The sequence below is a fragment of the Amblyomma americanum genome, chromosome 7 (assembly GCF_052857255.1).
Source record: "Amblyomma americanum isolate KBUSLIRL-KWMA chromosome 7, ASM5285725v1, whole genome shotgun sequence".
NCBI classification, from domain to species: domain Eukaryota; kingdom Metazoa; phylum Arthropoda; class Arachnida; order Ixodida; family Ixodidae; genus Amblyomma; species Amblyomma americanum.
In genome coordinates this window covers 161,334,274-161,356,431 of record NC_135503.1, presented here as the reverse complement: position 1 = coordinate 161,356,431, position 22,158 = coordinate 161,334,274, and the positions used below count along the sequence as shown (strand labels likewise).

The following is a 22,158-nucleotide window of genomic DNA, read 5'->3' as shown; positions in this document are numbered from 1 at the left end:
GGAGTCATGGGGGCCGCGAACAGTGCCGGGGCATTCAATCCGCTTCTGCTGTTCCCAACACGTGCAAGCGCTTGCCACCTGTATGGCAACAATGCTAGGAGGGGGAGTAGTTTTGAGTGACCCCCCTATCGCTATGGTCAGAATGCCGTTCCCCCGCGGGGGAGGGGGAAAAAGTCGTCGACGACGCTCCGCGACATGTTTCTGGGAAACAAAGGTCAAACTGGACAGGGCACGCATGAACTTTGTGATAGGGGGGTGACAAGAACGACATATGTGTTGCGCAAGACGCGGGACACAGCCCCTTATCGCTCGTTGTCAGAATACCTTGACAAACAAATATCCCCAATCGTAGGAAAAACAGCGACCCATATCCGTCATTCCAGGCACTTCATCGTACTGGTGTCCCAAGCCACCCTTGAGGCCGACGAATGCCCTGTCTCCTTCGACGTGGTGTCCCTTTTCACGAACTTCCCCGTGAAGCTTGCGGTGGCCGCTCCGTCTTGCGCTACCCGTGACGCCCTACAACGCGACGACACACTCAGCGCACGAACCCCGCTAAGTGTAAATGATGTGTGCCGCCTCCTGGAGTTGTGCCTATCAAACACATACTTCTCGTCAAACGGGGAATTATACCGACAAGTGAAAGGAACACCAATGGGAGCATCCATATCTCTCGTCATGGCCAATTTAACAATGGAACACGTCGAACAGCGAGCCCTCAACTCATTCCACCCGTAACGAAAGATTTTCCTCAGGTATGTCGGCGACTGCTTCGCCGTCATCAAAAAATTTGAGACTCAAAATTTCCTTCGTCATTTAAGCTCCGTAGAACCTGACATTCAGTTCACGCTAAAGGTGGAACAAAAAAACTCCCTGCCGTTTTTGGACGTCCTCGTGTCCCGAAACGACAATACCCTTCAATTCTCCGTATACCGCAAACCAACCTACTCAGGCCGGTATCTCCACTTTTCTTCGAACCACCCGACAGTCCATAAAGCATCAGTGGTGAAGACGCTGTTCAGAAGAATTGAGACACACTGCAGCACAGAACTTGACAGAAAAAAAGAACAACGCACGATATTGAAAGAACTCATCATGAACGGCTACCCAAAAGACTTTATTCAAAAAACCATTCGACGTCAAAAACACAACATTCGTCAAGAAATCAACACACAAAGACCAACGCCACCACCAAAATACGTCACTTTACCTTATGTCGGAGGTGCCAGCGAAACCATCGCCCGAATCCTGAAAAAATCGGGTCTCCAGGTTGCGCACAAGCCCACAAACACTGTTGCGCTTTGCCTACCTGTTCCCAAAGACCGGCCGCCGAGAGAAAGAGCCCAAGGCATTGTCTACCAAATTCCATGCGTCGACTGCGACGCAAGCTACATCGGCGAAACCAAAAATTTCATAGAAAGAATTCGGCAACATCAGAACGACGTCCGCAAATTCGCAAGAGAGCGCAATCCAGTAGCCGAACATTCCGCGGACTCCGACCATAGAATCAACTTTGAAGAGACCCGCATCCTCGGAACCGAAACAAATTACCACAAGAGGCTCCTTCTGGAATCCTGGCATATTCAAACCACCCCGAACAATATCAACCGCACAAAAGGAAACCTGCCCCCAGTATATGCCCAGGAACTTCGCTTTTCAACGCAACGAAAAGAAGTCGCCATTCAGCACCTCCCTGCAGTGCGCCAGCGTGACTAACAGCCTAAAACCCCTCCCCCTGCCCCGCGCCTTGCGCGACGCAGCTGTCGTTCTTTTCACCGCCATCCCCTCCATACTTAAAAGACGCTAGCTACTGCTCTCAGTCACCCCTGATGAAGGAGCCGAGTCGGCTTCGAAACGTTGGGTTAAAGTTAACGCTTTTGGTTGCAGATGTGCAGTTTATTATAAGTCTTCAAACCCAACCAGACAGGTAAATCTGTCAAAATGTTTAGTTTTCAATCTTTTCCAATCTGCTTTATATCGTCATTGAGACACTTAACTAGATCCGTGTTTTCTTGCCTGCATTTGTCCCCTGTCCTTAAATAAACTAGTCCTAGTCATGTCTTTTTACCGGCAATTGTACCCGATGCCCAGAGATGTTCTTTGCAAGTTGACTTTATTCTTTGCCAATTTGTTCCTTGATGTATCAGCATACCTACTCCTTCTCCCTTCCTCTCCGTTGTTGTTCTGTTGCTCCCTTCCCAGACGTAGCCATCAGTAAATGGTGGGTCTTCTAGATCCCTGAGATGTGTCTCGCATAGCGCGTATACACCTACTTCTTCGTCCTTCAACTCCTTTTCTATATCTAACCACTTCGCTCTCTTTCTACCGCCTTGCATTTTTATGTACCTGATCCTGGTGTTAGTTTTCTTCCTGGACCTCCTAGTGGCCATTTTATTGGCGTCAGCCTGCATTGCTACACTTTCTACTTTGCTTCTACCTACGCCTATGCCCTGAGCCGCAGTGGACCCCCTAAAAAAGCTACTGCCCGGTCTGCCAGGCGCCACCCGATCTCGGCTCCTAGCCTTCTATTAAAGTGGATGCCACCTCGTGTAAAACCTCCGCCAAAGCCTGCTTGCTCTACGCACTTCCCTGTTTATGTCTGCCAATTCAATGTCTCCTGGCTTAACTTCCTTATCTCCCGATTAACAGCCACAACGTCCTTGGCAATTTCTCCGTTCCGTCCTTGCATTTCCGGCACTGTGCACACCACGATCTGGACTTGCTGTGCTATTGCACTTAAATCGTCAACACCCTCCGCTAACATTTCCACTACTTTTGCGGCATCACCATTCAAAACATCATTTAGTCCCGCCACTATCACTACCAAATTGCGCTCTTCAACATCCTTAGAAAGTTCGTTTTTTGTCTCTCTCAATACTGCGTCCATTTTCCTGCCTCGGAATGCCCCGCCTGCTACCCGCTTATAATCACCCTTTACAGGCTCCATTATAGTTCTTTTGCACCTACTCATATTCGAGTCACCACCGATAAGCACTTGGGTATTCCCTTCCTCCATCCTAACTTTCGGTTTATTATGCAGCCTCTTATCTGTGGCGGCGACCTCATTCCTGGAAGTTAGCTTGTTCCCCTTCTCGTCCTCCAGACTTCCTAGCTGCCACGTGCACGTAGCTGTTCCTGTCTGAACCCGCCTGACCTAATTCCTTATCGCTGTCCATGCCAGCGCATGCCCCATCCACGTGGCTGGCGCTGGAATGTCCGCCAATGTGGCTTCGCTTGGCGGTGTCAGCCATTTTTGCGTTCAACATATCACTAAGCTGCTCTTGGAGTTTGGGCTTCTCTGCCCTCTCTACCTGCAGCTCTTTTTCTAGGGCATCCATACGTAGCGCTAGGCGGGTGTTCGCTTCGTCAGCCCTGTCCAGGCGTGCACATATACGCAGCATTTGCTCATAAAATCCGCGCCTTCGGTCCCCTCTGCAGGTTCAAACCGCGTTTCTTTGAGATTCACCGACGCCTCACACTCCTTGCATTTAACCTTCAGTTGCTTGACCATCTTAGCAGCACTCAATTATTCCTACCACAAAATGCTAGAAAAGAAAAAAAGCCACTTGCAACCACGTGCTCAAATAAAATTCTGCCTACCGCAAAAGCCAATCACCTAGAAAGGAATACTAACTACCTGTCTAACTGTCTAAACCAGTTAACTCACAAGTGAGCCCTGCAAATCTATAGCTGTCGGGCGGAAAAGGCCCGGCCGTTAGGTCACTGACCTGCTCTTTCGTGAGCACTTCACCTAACTAGCCTAGATCTAAAATTAGCCTAAATCTAAGCTTTCAAAATATAAAAGAAAAGAACTCATCGATTTGTCGTAGTCACGGCGCTCTTGCAGTCGTCCGTCCGTCATGTCCCGGTCACCACGCGTAATCCGAAGAGCACCGAGACAAGCGTCCGCACCGCACGGCTGTCAACTGTCACCGCAACTGTCCGCACCGGCTGTCAACCACACCGGCTGTCAACTGTCTTCTACCAACCAAAGATCTCTTCTTCCAACGTCAGATCAAAGTGCCATCTGTGGCTGCAACTACAAAACAGCTTCTCGCATTGAGTCTCGTAGCGCCATATACAATAGCATCGTAGAAACAAACACCTTCCGCGTGCCAATGATGACGTCATGGTCCAATATGGTGGATAGAGGTGGAACTACGTGAGTATGACGTCATGGGACGAAATGGCGGCATAGTTTCGGTTTTTCGCATCCAAGATGGCGGTCATTAAAATTGGTTGTGCTCTCTCATGCCTTCCCCCCTCCCCGACCAAAAAATATCCTAAAACGGGTAGGAAAACTGTCCCGTTACGGGACCGCTATACATTTTTGGCAGCAGTGGCAGCGCAGCGGACTGCACGCTCTGAGCCTTCATTCCGTCTGTTTTGCAGTTATCAGAAGCAAGAAAGAAAGCCGTCATCGGGATCGTCGTCTCTACCGGAAAGTGGTGCGAAAAACGACCGAAGCTTCTGCGCAGTTGGGACTTTGACGCCCCCAGGATCATCAGAGCGCATAAAAGGAACCGCCCGGCATAGCCACTCCTCATTTGGCAGCAGTGGCAGCGCAGCGGACTGCACGCTCTGAGCCTTCATTCCATCTGTTTTGCAGTTATCAGAAGCAAGAAAGAAAGCCGTCATCGGGATCGTCGTCTCTACCGGCAGGTGGTGCGAAAAACGACCGAAGCTTCTGCGCAGTTGGGACTTTGGCGCCACCAGGATCATCAGAGCGCATAAAAGGAACCGCCCGGCATGGCCACTCCTCATTGGGCAGCAGTGGCAGCGCAGCGGACTGCACGCTCTGAGCCTTCATTCCGTCTGTTTTGCAGGTTAGTTTGTCAGCCCTCTTTATTTTAGCACGCTGCGCGTGCGTTCGCTGTCACTGCTGCCCTTGAGTGTTTCAATATACATTGTGCGAAGTTACTTTGCTGTGCATTTCGTTCAAAATGAGCAAACAAATCAACGATCTGAGGGAAGAACTGCGGCAGGAGATAAAGGCAGCCCGTGAAACAGTTGAACGAGATTTACGTGCCGATATGAGGGAACTGCGTGCGGAAGCGCGTGAAAATGAAAAAAGTATGACTCACATGAATGAAGTTTTTGAAGAGCTTAAGAAAGATTGCAGTGACGTCAAGGCAGAGAATGCTGCACTAAGAGAAGAAAACAATGCACTGCGTGCTGAGCTTGATGCCCTTAAGAAACGCCTAGCTGGCACGGAATTCCGTCTGACACAGACAGAGCAATACTCGAGAAACAAAAATGTTGAAATTAAACGCTTAGATGAAAAACCCGACGAGGACGTCACCAGCATTGTTTGTGATATTGGTGCGCTCGCTGGTGTGGCCATTGCCCCTGAGGACATTGAGGCTTGTTATCGCATCCCGTCCAAGAATAAGCCCAGCTGCATTGTCGTTCAGTTCAGTCAGCGCCAAAATAGGGATTCCTTACTCGAAAAAGCTAGAAAGCTGCGCCTTAAGAATTCCGACCTTGGCAACACTTCAGAATCCCCTGTGTTTGTTAATGAACACCTGTGCCCTGCTCTCAAGCTTCTTTTGGGAATTGCTGCTGCCAAAAAGCGTTCTTCTAGCTGGACGTATGTCTGGTGCCGCAACGGAAAAATTTTCGCTAGAAAGTCAGATGGCTCTGACGCATTGGTCATCAAGCAGGAAAGCGATCTTGAAAAGATGCAGTGAAAGTGTCCCTGTATCACCTAGGGCTTGCAAAAAGGGGGAAAAAAAGCAAACAAACAATGGAGCAGAACATGGAAACTAACGTTCGTTGGAGCGGCGCTGTTAGGTCTAAAAACGTTTCCTGTCAGGACGTTGAACGCGTGATGGTACCACTAATTCACAAAAAATGTAACGGTATATGGTAGAAGTTTTCAGACTTCCACACAACAGATTGCAACGAAGCGAACGTAGCACCAACGATTACGCTTCGAGCGGAAACCAGAAACCCGCCTTCATCGCCCTTTTGTAACATGTACACACGACAGTGCACGTCTCTTTCTTTTGTGCCCGTGGGCTCTTGAAGTCCCTTTTTTTTACGCAGACCTTTAAAAGTTAAACCACTGCCGATATTGCTTGCACAAAGCATTGTCAATGAGTCGTCATATGTTGGCGCAGGTTTCTGCGTACATTTGATATCGAACAATCTGAATGCCAGCCTAATGCACCACCTCCAGTATGAATGGTGCGCAACAGCACGAAGTTGTCTTTTCGCATATTTCAAGCGCTGGTCGATTGATAGCGTGTTGCCGATATATAAATCTGTCCTAATTCTCTCACGATGGCTTCGTGTATGAGCGGCTTAGTTGACGCGACGGAGCTGGACGGCTGTGCATTGGGTGATTCTCGACAGTGTTTGAACTGCATTCATTTTAATCTGCGATCTGGCAGGAATAAGGATGGCGCTCTTGAGGTTTTCTTTAGCCAAGCCAATATTATAGTTAATGTAGTGATGTTTTCAGAAACCGGGTTTGACTGTGAAGAGGACGTGATTAAGCTATCTGGCTACAAATCTTACTTTGTTAATCGTGTAGGTAAACGTGGTGGCGGTGTATCGATGCTCATTTCTAACGAAATTGAGTGCGAAGTTCTTGATGAGTTCTGTTGTGCTTCTACTGACTTCGAAGTGCTTGTACTAAAATCGCGCAAATACTTATTGTGTAGTTGTTATCGTCCACCATGCGGTGACGTCTCTTCATTTTTCACTTTCATGGATTCTTTGCTACAGTTTGTCAATGCTCCAAACCTCTACATTATATTGGGTGGAGACTTCAATATTAACTTTCTGGCTGAGAATAGCCCAAAGATGAAATTTGAATCCCTTTTGAATATTCACTCATGCCAAAATGTGATAACGTCACCTACACGGCTAGCAGCTGGCTCCCAAACACTTCTTGATCTTTTTATAGTTAACTTCGAAACTTGTATTAAATCTGGTATCATTAATTACTCTTTGAGTGATCACCTTCCGATATTTCTCTCAGTGTATCACGGTTTTAAAATCAATGCGAAATCTGAGCTGCCTTTGCTCCGCTGGCAAATCAATCCGCGCACGTTATCTAGCTTTCGTGAATGCATTGCAGAAGTAAACTGGAATGACGTCCTCTCTGAATATAATCCTGACGTAGCTTATGACAAGTTCTTAAAAAAGTTTTTGTCTTTGTATAATTCCTGCTTTCCGAATAAAAGTTTTCATAGGTCAAAGAAAATCCGGAAACCGTGGGTAACGTGAGAACTGCTAAACCGCATTAAAAAGCGTTACCGGCTTTTCCGGAAATTTATCAAAAGCAAGCGCCCGGACGCGCTCGAAGCCTTTAAGAGGTATAGAAATCAAGTCACCAAAGAACTTCGTACTGCTAGGAATCGTTACCACTATAATCTTTAACCTTCCTCGAATCAGCAATCAGGTCAGGTTTGGCGTAGATTGCACCAAATTTTCGGCAAATCTCCGGAGACGATCACAAAGCTAGATAATAATGGCGTAGAAATAACAGGGGAGAGATTAGCAAATACTTTCAATGACCACTTCCTTTCTCTGGCCTCAGTGTCGTCCGGCGGAGACTACTCAACTTTCATGAAACCTTCTTGCCCACAATCTGTGTTTTTGGAGCCGGTCTCGGAAACTGAAATAATAACTACGTTTGCGAGCCTAAAAAACAGCACCTCCACTGACATAATGGGCCTTCAAGTGAAGCCTGTAAAACATGTAATAGACTTAATTGCCCATACATTGGTGCATATATTCAACATCTGCCTTTCATCAGGGGTGTTCCCCCGGAGTATGCAGTGTGCCAAGGTAACCGTAATATATAAAAAGGGCGACCGAAACAACCTTTCTATTTACCGTCCGATTTCAATACTTCCAGTTTTTTCGAAAGGACTTGAGAAAGTTATTCTCAAACGACTAACTTCTTTCACCGATCACTGTAACATCTTAGCTCCCGCGCAATATGGCTTCAGAAAAAATAGGTCCACTGAATTAGCGCTACTTACGCAAAAAGAAATTATCCTGGAAAGTTTTGAAAACAAAAACATGGTCCTTGGTGTCTTCCTTGACTTTACAAAAGCCTTTGACTATATTAGTCACCGTATACTGATTGAAAAGTTGGAGTGTTATGGTATTCGCGGTGTAGCCCTTCAGTTAATTTCATCCTACCTTGAACACCGATCACAGTGTGTTGTGATAACAGGGCATTCTTCCACCGTAAAACCGGTTAAACTAGGCGTTCCGCAAGGAAGCATTCTAGGTCCTTTTCTATTTGTTTTATATATAAATGACATAGTAAACACTGACCCAACGGCCAAGTACATAATTTATGCAGACGATACAAGTTTATTCTTTTCCGGCTCTTCCGGTGCAGATTTGTCCCGTCATGCTAATCGTGCACTTCCTATAGTTAGCACCTGGGCAGCAAAAAATGGGTTGAAGTTAAATATTGGAAAAACCAAGGCTGTTATGTTTCATCCAAAAAATAAACTTTATGTACTACCACCAATTCTAATTGAGGCTATAGAGATAGAGGTTGTGCAGAGTTTCAAGTCGCTCGGTGTTATTTTTTCTGCAAATTTGTCCTGGGATCAGCACATAAATGACCTCATCAAAAAACTTTCGAAAACTGTTGGTCTCATGCGGCGTCATTGTTTTACTTTTCCAAGGGCAGTTAATATTCTGCTTTACAACTCTTTATTCTCATCCACGCTCAACTACGGCGCACTTGTATGGGGAACCACAAGCAAAAATAATATTATAGATCTTCACTTGCTACAGAAACGTGCCATCCGCATAATTTGTAAAGCACCCTATTTAAGCCATACGAAGGACATGTACAGGCAGCTGAACATTGTTAGTGTAGAATCTATGTACACCTATAGACTGTCTAAACAATATAAATTAGAAGAATCTAAAAATACAAATGCATTAAACATGCTGGCCGGACTGGAAAAGCACACTCCTACCTACCCAACGCGCAAGCCCGAACAATGGAATGTGTGTAAATGCCGTACGGGTTATGGAAATCAAATGTTGAAATTCCAACTGCCGACAATGCTAAATGATTTCTTGAAGGACAAGAACACAGATATACAATCTATTTCATTGAAAAACCTACGAAAGAAATTTGTATGGAATTAGAATGTGAACATGTTTTTCTTATTCTTTGGAACCATTTGTTTTTTTTTTTGCATTTACTTCTGTATCTCTACTTTTTACCAGATATATTTCAACTATCTTATACGGGAGTCTAGGTTTGTGCACGCTTCTATATGTTATGTAATAATTTCATTACCTGTATGTCTTATTGATGTATGCACTACTTGGACTGGCGTATGTTTTACTGTCACTTATTAGTCTGCTTTATGCACTTATATATATATTTTTTATTACTGCAGCATTAGCTGCAGATTGCGTTCCCAAAATCCAAATGCTGTGTTTTCTTTTCTCTTTTTTTTTCGTCTTTATATTTTTACCATGCGCTGCCTCTGTTTGCCATGTATTGGGGTGCGGGCCTAGTCAAGCCTATGTCAGGCTTTTTGTCTGTACTCCAAACATCCTTGAGATGTTGAATAAAGATTGTATTGTATTGTATGTATGCATTCGTTCCGCTATATATACTCCGACAACAATGGACACCCATCCCGGGGCAGTTGTATACCGAATTTGGTAGCCAAATAAAACCCAATGGGTCGTGGTATAGAAATAAAACCGCAATTACATAACAGGTGAACATTGTATACATGCAATAACTAATTGAAGCGTTACCATACCGCACCGCAAGCCGAATTCTAGGCCCACATTGACCCCCAAACGAAGCAAATTCGGTTTGGGACGTATCTTGAGGGTGTGCAACTCAACAATGGGTAGACCTTCATCGTAATTTCTCTGGTAGATGGCGCCAGGCGGCGATCGTTCCTCTAGGCGGCGTGCGTGCACGCGTAGCCGAGCATGGTGGCAATCCACCCCGTTTCAAAGGGTAATTACATTCCGTTTCTCGAGACGAGCGGCGCGTTCTTCTTCGCTTTCTTCATCTAGTAAACCAAACAGCCAACGCTCGTTACTTCAGCGCCTTCGAGACGGTGGCGGCCTTTTGTTTTATTTCATTTTTAAAACCACTACTATATTCAAATATGCAAGATTTAGGACAATACTTGTACTTCCCTATATTGAAAGCAATGAAAGTCGGTACACTCTTTTAGCCCCTCAATGCTTATTTGCTGTGGAAGTTTGAAGGAGGTGTGTTTTATATTTACAGAATAAAAAGTCTTGAAAATGGCCTCCTTTGAGGTTTGTGGCGGGTTAGAAATTTTGTTCCAGTAAGCGACAAGTTCTTTAAAATGGCGGATATAAGCCTGAAATATTCTTTCTTGCCTCTACTTTACCACGCAAAATATATCCAACATGGCTTTTGTGATAGCGTGAGCACCTAGCGAGCCGCTGACGTGTCAGTCCGTGCTGCTGAAGCTGCGCACGGCACGCTATCGGCGCACTATAAGAACACCATGCTCTTGGCAATAAACGTTTTTTAGTTTTGGACCTTCGTCGATGCTGGTCGTAGTTATTTCACTGGCGACGAGGATGGGATCCGTCGGGACTGGCCTGCCAAGCGTGTCTGGGCAAGATCGGACGACGCACATCGGAAGCCACTAACGCGGACTGCAAGTGGCTGGCGGCCAGGGGCAAGCAGCTGACAACGGATCCTACGCACCAAGCAAGACATCGACACGATAAGTAACTGCACCGAAGCGTTGTTACGTTTACGTTGTTACGTTTGTGCACCGAAGCGATGTCGCGTCTTGGCAGAATCGATGAGTACGACCCCAAGGTCCAGAATTTTGATTCTTACTTGGAACGGTTTGAACATTTCGTCAGCGCCAATGAGGTCTCGGAAGCAAAGAAACTGTCAGTTTTTCTAACAGTACTTGGCGCAGAGGCGTATGAAGTCCTCAAGAACCTGGTAGTTCCAGCGCTTCCCGGTGAAAAGACTTTCGCTGAAATCAAGATTCTGCTGAAGAATCACTACAGCCCGCAAACTTCAGTCATTGCTGAAAGGTGCAGGTTTAACCGCCGAGTTCAACTGGAGCAAGAGAGCGTAGAAGATTTCGTTCTGCAGTTAAAACACCTTGCTCGGAAGTGCAATTTCGGAGACTTTCTGCAGGATGCCTTGCGAGACAGACTGGTAGCAGGCATTCGCAATGAGGAAACTCAAAGAGCTCTGTTCACCACGGAAGGCTTAACATTTCAAGGCGCATGCAAAATTACGCTGGATAGGGAGTTGGCCACACAGCAGGCCGCGCTATTGCAACAAAGAGGTCTCAGTGAGGCACTCAACGCGGTGGGAACGCACGAGAGGTGCGACCGAAATACAAAAGACTCAACGCGAGGAAAAAGTCAAAAACAGAAGTGTAGCCGCTGTGGCAAGGCGCATACTTCAGACAGCTGTTGGTACAAGAGGTACAAGTGCAGACGGTGCTCGAAAGTGGGTCATCTTCAAAATATGTGCCAGGCAAGCCGTGAAGAACTAAAAGCGCATCTAGTATCCGAGTCATCGGAAGAGGAGTCCACGTTATACAGTTGCGACGCTACGCCTTCTAAGAAGAGCTATGTTGTGTCTGTGAATGTTGAAGGCCACGACCTGCCAATGCAGGTTGACACCGGTGCTGCTGTGACTGTTGTGCCGGAAAGCGTGTACGCCGCTAAGTTGTCGCATGTCGAGTGTGAGCCAACGAAATTGGGGCTCAAAACTTATACAGGTGAAAAAATGCACGTGATCGGTCAATGCAATGTCACTGCTCGCTATGAAGGTCAGTGCGCCGTGTTACCTATTGTTGTTGTGCGTGAGGGTGAGCGCAATCTGCCTATACTTTTAGGCAGGAGCTGGCTTGAGAAGTTGCAGCTTAACTGGAAATCTCTTTTCGCCTTGAGCATTGACGACAGGGTGTTGAAGTTGCATTCCAAGTTCCCTAGTGTATTTTCTTCCACTTTGGGAGCGATTAGGAATTATGAGGCAAAATTGGTTCTGCAGCCAAAGTGCACTCCTGTGTTTTGTAAGTCCCGGCCAGTACCCTTTGCGTTGCGAGAAGCGGTAGAAAAAGAACTGTCTGACCTTGAAAAGAAGGGTGTAATCGAGCGAGTAACGCAGAGTGAGTGGGCAACTCCCCTCGTAGTGGTTCCAAAGAAGGAAGGTGACAAACTAAGGTTGTGTGGCGACTTCAAAATCACGCTCAATCCGGTCCCAAAAACGGATCACTATCCATTGCCCCTACCGGAAGATTTGTTCACAGCCGTTTGTGAGGGAAAAGGGTTCTGTGTGCTTGACTTATCATCAGCATACCAGCAGGTGATGCTAAGCCCGGAATCCAAAGCAATTGTTACAGTAAACACGCACCGGGGGCACTATCGGTACAACAGACTTCCCTATGGTATAGCGAGTGCCCCGGCTTTGTTCCAATCTTTAATGGATAAAGTCTTGATGGGCATTAAGAATGTAGGTTGCTACATTGACGATGTCATTGTAGCTGGACAGGACATAGATGACTGCGAAAAAACACTTGAGCTAGTTTTGCAACGATTGAACGAATACAACATTACTGTCAAGGCAGAGAAATGCAAGTTCTTTCTAAGCTCAGTGTGTTACCTCGGGCACAAGATAAGCTCTGAGGGGATACATCCCACTGAAGGCAAAGTGAAAGCAATCGCCCATGCTCCTGAGCCGGCGAATGTCACTGAGCTGAAAGCTTATCTAGGGCTACTGAACTACTATGGCAAATTTTTAAACAGCCTAGCGTCTGTAGCAGAGCCATTGTACAAGCTACTTCGAAAGGGAGAGCGTTGGGTTTGGACGAAGAAATGTAGCGATGCGTTTGAGGCCACGAAACAGCTCCTTATCAGCAGCCGAGCGCTCACGTACTACGATGCACGCAAACCGCTGGGGTTGCAATGTGATGCATTTGCGTATGGTGTTGGAGCGGCCATTTTTCATGTGTTTCCCAACGGCCAAGAGCGTCCAATTGCATTTGCTTCGCGTACATTGACACCTGCAGAAAAGAACTATGCGCAGTGTGAAAGAGAGGCTCTAGCTCTTATTTTTGGTTTGCAGAAATTCCACAAGTTCTTGTATGGCAGGAAATTTGACTTGTACACGGACCATCAGCCACTATTGGGAATTTTGGGTCACAACAAAGCCACGCCAGCTTTAGCAGCTGCCAGACTACAAAGGTGGTCTTTAATTATGTCTGCTTACCAGTTCACTCTGAAATACCGCAAGGGAACTGAAATTGAGGTGGCTGATGCTCTGTCAGGATTACCTACTTGTGGTTCTGCTAAAGCAGAAACTGCGGAATGTCTGTCTGTTTTCGAATGCACCCCGCTCACAGCGCGGGATGTGTCAAAGGAGGCTGCACGAGACGGCACCCTCAGCAAAGTAATCGAGTATGTTCGGTCGGGTTGGCCAGCAAATGTCGTGGACGAATTGCAACCTTATTACGTCCGTCGCCTGGAACTCTCCGTCGAACAAAATTGTCTCACATGGGGGACGAGAGTAGTTATACCTGAGAATCTGAGGCCCGCAGTCCTGTCCTTGCTTCATGAACACCACCCTGGCTCTAGTCGAATGAAAATGTTAGCAAGAAGTTTTGTGTGGTGGCCCAACATGGACAAGGCTATTGAGGAGTACATAAGGAAGTGCAGAGTGTGTCAACTCGTACTACCGGCAGCTCAGCCTGTACCTCTCCAGCTGTGGCCGTACCCAACAAGGTGTTGGCAAAGAGTACATGTTGACTATGCGCAACAAGGTAACCACAACTTTCTTGTCTTGGTGGACGCCTACTCTAAATGGGTTGAAGTTTGGCCTATGACGTCAACTACCACCTCTCAGACTATTAGTAAGCTTCGCAGCCTCTTCGCAGCGTATGGTTTTCCAGAGGAGATTGTCAGTGATAACGGCCCACAGTTTGTGTCGCAGGAGTTCGCAGCATTCTTGTCTCGTAACAGTATCAGACATACTAAGACTCCACCATATCACGCAATCTCTAACGGAGCAGCCGAGCGGCTTGTCCAGACAACCAAGAAGGCGCTTTTAAAGCAAGTGTTGTCCCTAGCTGAACACGGAAAGCAACAACCCTTGCAGGAAGGATTAGACAGTTTTTTGATGTCGTACAGGAATACCCCTCATTCTCTAACTGGGAAGACCCCAGCCGAGCTGTTTCTTAGGCGACAGCCGCGAGTTAAATTGTCGTTCCTCAAACCGAGTTTTGTGCAAGACATGACTGATAAGCAACGATGCATTAAGCAGCAAAGAGACAAGGACAGGGGCTGTGAACGTGCTTTCGCCGTGGGGGAAAGGGTGTTTGTGAAGTGCGTGCGTAGTGAGGACACCTCTTGGGACGATGGCACTGTGGTACAAGTTGTGAGCCCAGTGACTTATCTCGTGCGCGTGACGGGTCAAGTTCGATTTGTGCACGCCGATCACCTCCGCCCTTCTTTTGCACGACCAGCCTCGCTATCGCAGCAGGCATCCCTACCAAGTGAGCAGCCTCGGGAGTCGCCAGGGTCGGCAGGGCCCACAGTTGAGACCACGTGCCCCGAGGAGACATCGTCGGCCGGCACCAATGCACCCGCCTCGCCACCTTCTCCGGCAGCCGACTCGACTGTGCCACTCGACGCTTCAGGTGATTCGCGAGAGTCTTCGCTGCCAGCCAACGACGACGCTGTGGTGCCTCCTCGCCGTAGCCAGCGTATGCGCCGGCCCCCGGATTGGTTCAGACCATCAGACTTCAAGAAATGACTTCGTGTTGTCTAAGGGGGGAGGAGATGTGATAGCGTGAGCACCTAGCGAGCCGCTGACGTGTCATTCCGTGCTGCTGATAAGCTGCGCACGGCACGCTATCGGCGCACTATAAGAACACCATGCTCTTGGCAATAAACGTTTTTTAGTTCTGGACCTTCGTCGATGCTGGTCGTAGTTATTTCAGCTTTCATATTTTCATTCTTACATCGTTACCCTTTCACGGTTACAAACATACAGAAATTAGAGCGAATACAGCATAAAGTAGTTAGATTTATTTTTAACTCATATGGCCGTGCATCTGTAAGTGAGCTCGTGATGCGAAGTGGGTCACCCCCAGTTGTGAAGCGCAATCGTGTTTGTCGATTAAAGTTTTTCTTCCAGCTCGTTAAAGGTCATTATAAAGTTAATACTTCTAATTATTTTGCTTACTCATCAGGTTATAACACGAGACAAAGCATGCACTAACAATAACCCCTTTGAACGCGCGAAATAACTGGTTTAAATATTCTTTTTTTTTCAAGGACAATTACTGAATGGAGTAAAATTAATAGCGAGACTGTTAATCATAATTCTTTAGTGATGTTTGAAAAGTGCCTGCAAATGTTATGAATTTGAGTGTTTATATGCTTGTATGTTTGTTTTTTCCCATCCTGCTATGATCTGTACTAGATCGCAGTATCTGTAAATAAATAAATAAAAATAAATTACAAATTTGCCAAAATGAGCTCAGCGTGAAAATGCTGCCTCTGCTATGACGCTGTTTACAAATTTTTATTCTGAAATATTAGCATTTCCACGTAACGAAATTAGCTGTTAGCCTACTGAATAATGTGTGCACGATATATTGTCACGCGTGAATGATGGAGATCACAGATCACACGAAGCAGCGGCGGCCTTTGGCGAACATCTTGATCACAGCTCCAGGTCGCTGTAACTTTTACTTCCTCTTTTTGAGGCGGCGCGTGCTTCAGGTCAGCGCTAGGCGAACATACGGAATGCACTGTGTCACGCTTCCCCGGGAAAAGAGCGTCGTTCCCATGCGTAGCCTGTGCGTTTAAAAAATTTCACTGAGTGAATCATGGTGCGTGCGCGAAAGTCAAGCTCTACCGCTCGTCGTAAGGCTTGAGACGGACAACGTGTACCGCCTCAGGGTGCAGGGATCGCCGAGACTTCTGAAAGCCGTCAGGAACAACCTCATAGTTGAGGTCTCCAATTGGCCTGATCACTTTGTAGGGTCCAAAATACCGGCAGAGGAGCTTTCCGCTAAGTCCGCGTCGGCGAATGGGAAACCAGACCCACACACGGTCTCCTGAAGTGTACCGAGCGTCACGGCGTCGGAGGTTATAGTCTTCGGCATCTCGGAATTGTTGGTCGAGAATCCGCACTCTGGCCAGCTGACGAGCCTCTTCAGCGAGGTGCAGGAACGCGTGAAGATCCGCATTCGGGCCGATGTCGTCCACATGCGGTAACATGGCGTCCAGCATCGTGGTCACGTCGCGGCCGTAAACGAGACTGAACGGTGGCATGTTTTTCGTTTCCTGTACGGCTGTATTATAGGCGAAGAGGTTGTATGGGAGCACTTCGTCTCAAAGTTCTGTGCTGGACGTCGACATACATTGAGAGCATGTCACCTAGCATTTTGTTTAATCGTTGCGTAACTTTTCGTTTGAGGGTGGTAGGTTGTCGTGTATCGGTGGTTTGTATGACTGTGGCTTAAAATCTGCTGTAGGAGGTCAGCCATGAAGCTGTAACCCTGTCGGTAATTAGGATCTCTGGTGACCCGTGACGCTAAACGATCTGTTGGGTCAGAAATTTTGCCACGTCGAGGGCTGCGACATGGCAGAGCTGATGTTTCCGCGTATGGTGTCAGTTAATCAATTGCAACAATCACCCACTTGTTCCCCGAATGAGAAAGAGGGAAGGGGCCCAGCATGTCCTTCCCAATCTCTTGGAAAGGCCGCAATTGTGGTGTTATGGGCTTTTATAGGCTTGCTATAGGCTTGCCATAGGCTTGCTGGTATAGGCTTGAAATGCACCAACTCGCCCAAAGGTCTATGCTCAAGGATCCAGCTGGTTTTCTTGAGGGAACTTTGCGACGCCGACAGCTTCGGCACGTCCAACTGAAGGCGGTGCCAGCAATACTTGTCTTTGGTCCTTGCAAGCGTGCGGGTTACGCCGAAATGTCTAGAAGTCAGTTCATCGTGTCAAGCTCGAAGGATTTCGTCACGTGGGCTCGCCGGTATGACAATAAGGTATTGCTGATTATTTGCGGCGAAATTTCCCTTCACGAGGACACCATGGCGAACGCAGAGTGACGCTACCGAGCGCTTGAAAGCCTTCTGGACAGTCGGGCGGGTATTGTTAATATACTCCATGAGGTGCCGAAGTTTCGGGTCAGCGTAATGTTTTTCAGCGAGGTTCGTTGCATTGATCGCAATTAATGTGATGTCGTCGTAGTTACCGTCCGTCCTCCGTTTGGGAATCGACAGGGGCGCGCGAGAGGCAATGGGAGTCCATGTGCTTCCGGCCTGACTTGTGCGCCACTATCATGTCGTATTCTTGAAGATGCAGACTCCATCTGACAAGGCGGGCTGACAGACGTTTGAGGGTCGCGAGCCAACAAAAGGCATGCTGGTCCGTAACTACAGTTAAAACGTTTTTCATAAAGGTAGGGTCGAAATTTCGACGTCGCCCAAACTCTCGCTAGACACTTTTTTAGTTGCCGAGTAGTTAGCTTCAGCTTGAGACAAAGAGCGACTGGCGTAAGCGATGACTCGTTGTCGACTGCTGTGGATTTTAACCAGCACGGCACACAGGCCTACGTTGCTTGCGACAGTATGAAGCTCCGTATCGTCGTTTTCGCCAAAGTGACCCAGAACTGGAGGTGCTTGCAGGTGGCATTGGAGAGTTTCCAGTGCTTGTGCTTGAGGGGCGTCCCACATGAAATGCGTGTCTGTCCTCGTCAAACGTGTCAGGGGTTCGGTGATTCGATCGAAATCTTTCGCAAAGCGAAGGTAGTAGGCACATAATCCTAGAAACTGGCGGACTACTTTTTGGTCCTGCGGTGGAGGGAAATCGGCAATACCTTTGGTTTTGTCTCGGTCGGGCCGAACTCCCTCGTAACTGACGACGCCACCCAGGAAATTTTGCTCAGTATAAGCAAAGTGACATTTCTCAATTTTAACGTGAGCGCAGAAGACTTTATGGCTTGCAGCACAACTTCGACGCACCGAAGGTGCTCCTCGAACGTTGGGGCGAACACCCCAACGTCATCAAGGTAGACGAGGCATGTCTGCCACTTCAGGTCAGCCAGAACTCTGCCATCAGCCTTTGGAACGTTGCGGGTGCAGATCACAAACCCAATGGCAATGCCTTAAACGCATAGAGCCTGTCCGGAGTAACAAATGCGGCTATTTCCCAGTTCCGTTCATCTGCCTCGATTTGCCAATATCCTTATATGAGGTCCATGGATCAAAAATATTTTGCGTAGCAGAGGCGAACGAGAGCTTCGTCGAGGGGATAAACATCTTTTTTGTTACTTTGTTTAGTCGACGGTAGTCAACACAAAACCGCAGCGTATCGTCTTTCTTCACGAGGACGGCAGATGCCGCCCAGGGGCTAAGGAAGGGCTTAATTGCGTCGTCTCGAAGCATCTCCTTAATTTGACGGCTGATTACTGCGCATTCAGTGGAAGACACACGGTAATGTGACTGTCTGAGAGGGTGCACGGCGTCATGCGTAATAATCCGATGCTTGGCCAAGTGTGTTCTTCCGACGCGTGTAGAAGTCGAGAAGGCATCGCCATAGCGCTGGCGGAGATTTTCTACTTGGCCTCGCTGCTGCGGCGAAAGCGCGGAGTTAACGTCGAACGTGAAGTCGGGACCACCGGTGTGAACTTCTGTTGACGACACCATGACAAGGCTGGCACTCCTCGAATGTCGGCGATACCATGATTGCGGGCCCAGTGGTCCCAAGGCTGAGATGTTGGTGCTCACCTCCAAAACTCCTAAGCAGCACTTCGACACAAGGCAGCGGTCAAAAAGCATAACTTGTTTGCTTTCGACGACACCTTCAAACTTCCGCAGCGTCTTCGCACCGACGGATACCACAACGGCGGAACGGGGGGGAATGCTGACGTCATCAAGGTTGTAAAGAGCCGCACGATGTTCGGGAGCACTGTGGACTGCGTTCTCGGTGGAGAACGTCACTGACTTTGATTTTAGGTCAATGACTGTGCTATGTTCTGTCAAAAAATTCATGACGAGGATTACGTCCCTGGAACACTGGTCGAGTATGACGAAGGTGGCCAGGCACGTGTCCTCTTCATGGTCACTCGCGACGTGCACTTGCCAGCTGGGGTGATCAAATGACTCCCGGCAGTACGACGCTGTGAGCCCGTCCAAGGTGTGGTAACCTTTTTCATAGTCGCGACAAAAGGTCCACTGATTACCGAGTAGTCAGCGCCTGTGCCCACAAGTGCGGTGACGTCGGTACCATCTATTTAAATGTTCAGATCAGCAGTTGTAGCCGTCGGTGTATATAAACGTTGTGGAATCCGCTCACGGCTGCGATTCTGCGCCAGGTGGTTTCGTTGCGGCGGAGAATTCATGCGGCGAGGCGAGTTATAGGGCTGGTGATCGTCGGTGCGTCGTAGAAGTGGTCGCTCATGTCTGTGCAGCGATGGATGATCTTGGACGTGTCGCTGGTGAGCAACCTTACCCCCAAAAAATGCCGCTTCTAGTTTTCCCGACGGGGACTAGGAGACCTTCCGCGCGAAATATCTGCGGAAGAACGTTGCGGAGACGAGAAACGACGTGGGGACGCCGACTGGGCATAGCAGAGTGGTGCTTCGGGTGCCTCGTTCATGTAATCACTTACATCCAGAGGCCATTGACCACGCTGCGGTCGTGGTGCATCGGCACTGTATACCTGCAGACCCAAACATCGGTAACGACAGTTGCGGTAGACGTGACCGGGCCCACCGCAGTAGTAGCACAGAGGGCGATGATCGGCAGAACGCCAGACGTCGCTCTTCCGAGGCGGCATCTGAGAAGGTTGAGGAAGGAGTGGGGGGCGGTGAATGTAGACAGGTGTATCTGGGCGACTAGCAGGCGGCGCTGGACGGCGAACCGCTGCGGCGTATGTCATCATCTGGGTTGTTGTGTTTGATTGAAGAGAGTCTGGCGGCGTGAGCTCCTCTTGGACCTCTTCACAAATAATGTCCGAAACTGAAGTTCTCCCAAAGGACGTCGTGGCGAGAAGCATCGACACCGCTGGTAGCCATCAGTGACGGCGGACGCTCATACTGTGTGGATCGCATAATTTCCATCATAGTGGCTTCTGAAACAAATTCAGCGACTGTAACTGTTCTGGGCGGGCTTCAAGCTAACCCAGCTAAGATCTTTGATGCCCCTCATCAGATAACGCAGCTTCTTCTCTTCGGACATGTTGGGATCAGCCCGGCGGAAGAGCTTCGCCATGTCCTGGGAGTAAACAAGGACGGTCTCGGTTGGTAGTTGGACGCGCGCCTGGAGGAGCATCTCGGAAGGTTCTTTCCGGAGGACGGTGGTAAAAGTCTCCAGAAACTGAGTCTTGAACGAACCCCACGTTGTTATTGTGGCCTCTCGGCTCTCAAACAAAGTACGAGCTGCACCCTCCAGCGAAAAAAACACGTGCTGCAGCTTCGAGTCGTCAGCCCCCTGTTGTATTTGGCTACGCGCTCGAACTTCTTGAGCCAGTCCTCCGGGTCCTCGCCTCGAAAACCTTGAAAGGTGGGTGGCTCGCGTGGCAGCTGCAGCTTGACGAACGGAGAAGGGATGGCATCCGGCATGCTGACGGGGTTTGCGTGGGCACTGATGGTCGCAGTGAAACGGAGTTCAGTGTCCTCACGGTCGGACGAGACTCCAGAGGCCCGAACTCTGGTTGCTGTCCTTGCAGCCGCCGGCTACCTTGGTGGGTGGGCGTAACATCGACTTTAAAGGATTCAGGCCGGCTGGAGTCCCGGCTTCCTGGAGGGCTCCTGGGCATGGGGTGCGCTACCCAGCACACATCCACCAAGATGTCACGCGTGAGTGAGGGAGATCGCAGATCACAAGAAACAGCGGCGGCCTGCGACGAACGTTGTTGTTATTGTTAGCCTATTAAAAGATAGCACATACCCACACTGGGGGATCGGCCAAGAATCGGGTGGCTATTCACCTGAACGCAGTTTACAAAAAGGAAAAGCACGTGGGAGTGCAACACCGGTGAATTTTTCGTCATGAACAGAAAAGGGATGAGTGTTTTGATTTTAAAATTTTAAGAATAATAATAAAGAGAGTGATTAAATATTAATGATTTAGTCAAAATGTAATAATTGATAGAAAAGAAAAGGTTGGAACACTTAGCAAGGCAGTCGGTGAGATTCTATCAGGAAATTTTGAACAGCGGTGCAAACAGATCTGTGGCTGAACCCAAATGTGGTGGCGCCAAATGATAGCAAGAGCGGGCTGCTCAAACTAAGGCCAAGATGCTGCAAGGGCTCCTCCAGCAACCTTTTTCTCAGTGAGTTGAATCGGCGACAATACAGCCAAAAATTTTAAATAGATTCTGGCTCACGGCAAAATGCACAAAGGGGAGAGAGCGCCAAACCCGACTTGTGTAAATAGAAATTTAGAGGGGGGATGCGGCAGCGTAGCCTCGTCAGTGATACTTCAAGCTGCCGAGAGCAACAAATTTTCCTGTTCCAATAATATTTAAGGTGCTCATAATCCGCCGATGTTAAAAGTGATGTGTCTTGCGTGCTTAAAAACGCACGTCGCCGAAATCTAGATGCTGTAATGTAGGCTGTAGCCGGGATGATTGGCAACACGGGGCCGCTGAGGGAAGCCTTTGCGAGATTATCAGCAATCTCATTTACTGTCACACTGCTGTGGCCGGGAACCCATACAAAATGAACAAGGCTCAAATGCGGAGGAAGTAGGGATAAGAAAGTTGATAAAATGGGACCGTCAACCTGTGCAGCGAGAGACGAACACAAAGATAAAGAATCAGTAATTGCTGCAACTGCTGTAATAGAGGGGTCTAGCTTGCGTAGAGCAAGTACAACTGCTAGAAACTCTGCTTGAAAAATAGGGGTGAAATCTGGAAGACGCAGAGAAAAGGACCATTCTAAATGCGAGCAAAATATTCCCACACCTGCTTTTTCATTGCATTGCGATGCATCAGTGGCTATTGCTATATCTGTTGGTAGGGTCCTCAGATGATCTTCTAGAAGACCATTTAGAATACTCGGTGGCAAAAGTTTTGCATTTTTTGGGAATATGTCGTCGAAAACAATGTGGATAGTGGGCCCATTCTGAAGCGCAGGAAGGATATCATAAATGTTTACATCT

General features: G+C 48.1%; 2 protein-coding genes across 2 annotated transcripts in view; both read left to right on the top strand.

The window, feature by feature from the left end:
- Nucleotides 1–22,158, top strand: part of LOC144096728 (protein 5NUC-like) — a 591,711-nt gene that overhangs the window by 532,104 nt on the left and 37,449 nt on the right.
- Nucleotides 10,541–11,666, top strand: LOC144096874 (uncharacterized). The gene is made up of 2 exons (XM_077629714.1): nucleotides 10,541–11,349; nucleotides 11,645–11,666. Exons 1-2 carry the CDS (start codon nucleotides 10,784–10,786, stop codon nucleotides 11,664–11,666), a joined length of 588 nt encoding a protein of 195 aa, XP_077485840.1. The 5' UTR covers nucleotides 10,541–10,783.

What these genes read in the sequence shown, in the direction of transcription:
- LOC144096874 (XM_077629714.1), top strand. Translation starts at nt 10,784, where the DNA reads ATGTCGCGTCTTGGCAGAATCGATGAGTACGACCCCAAGGTCCAGAAT. An exon ending in GCGGTGGGAACGCACGAGAG is followed by an intron (nt 11,350 to 11,644) that starts GTGCGACCGAAA and finishes CTGCCAATGCAG; the next exon opens with GTTGACACCGGTGCTGCTGT.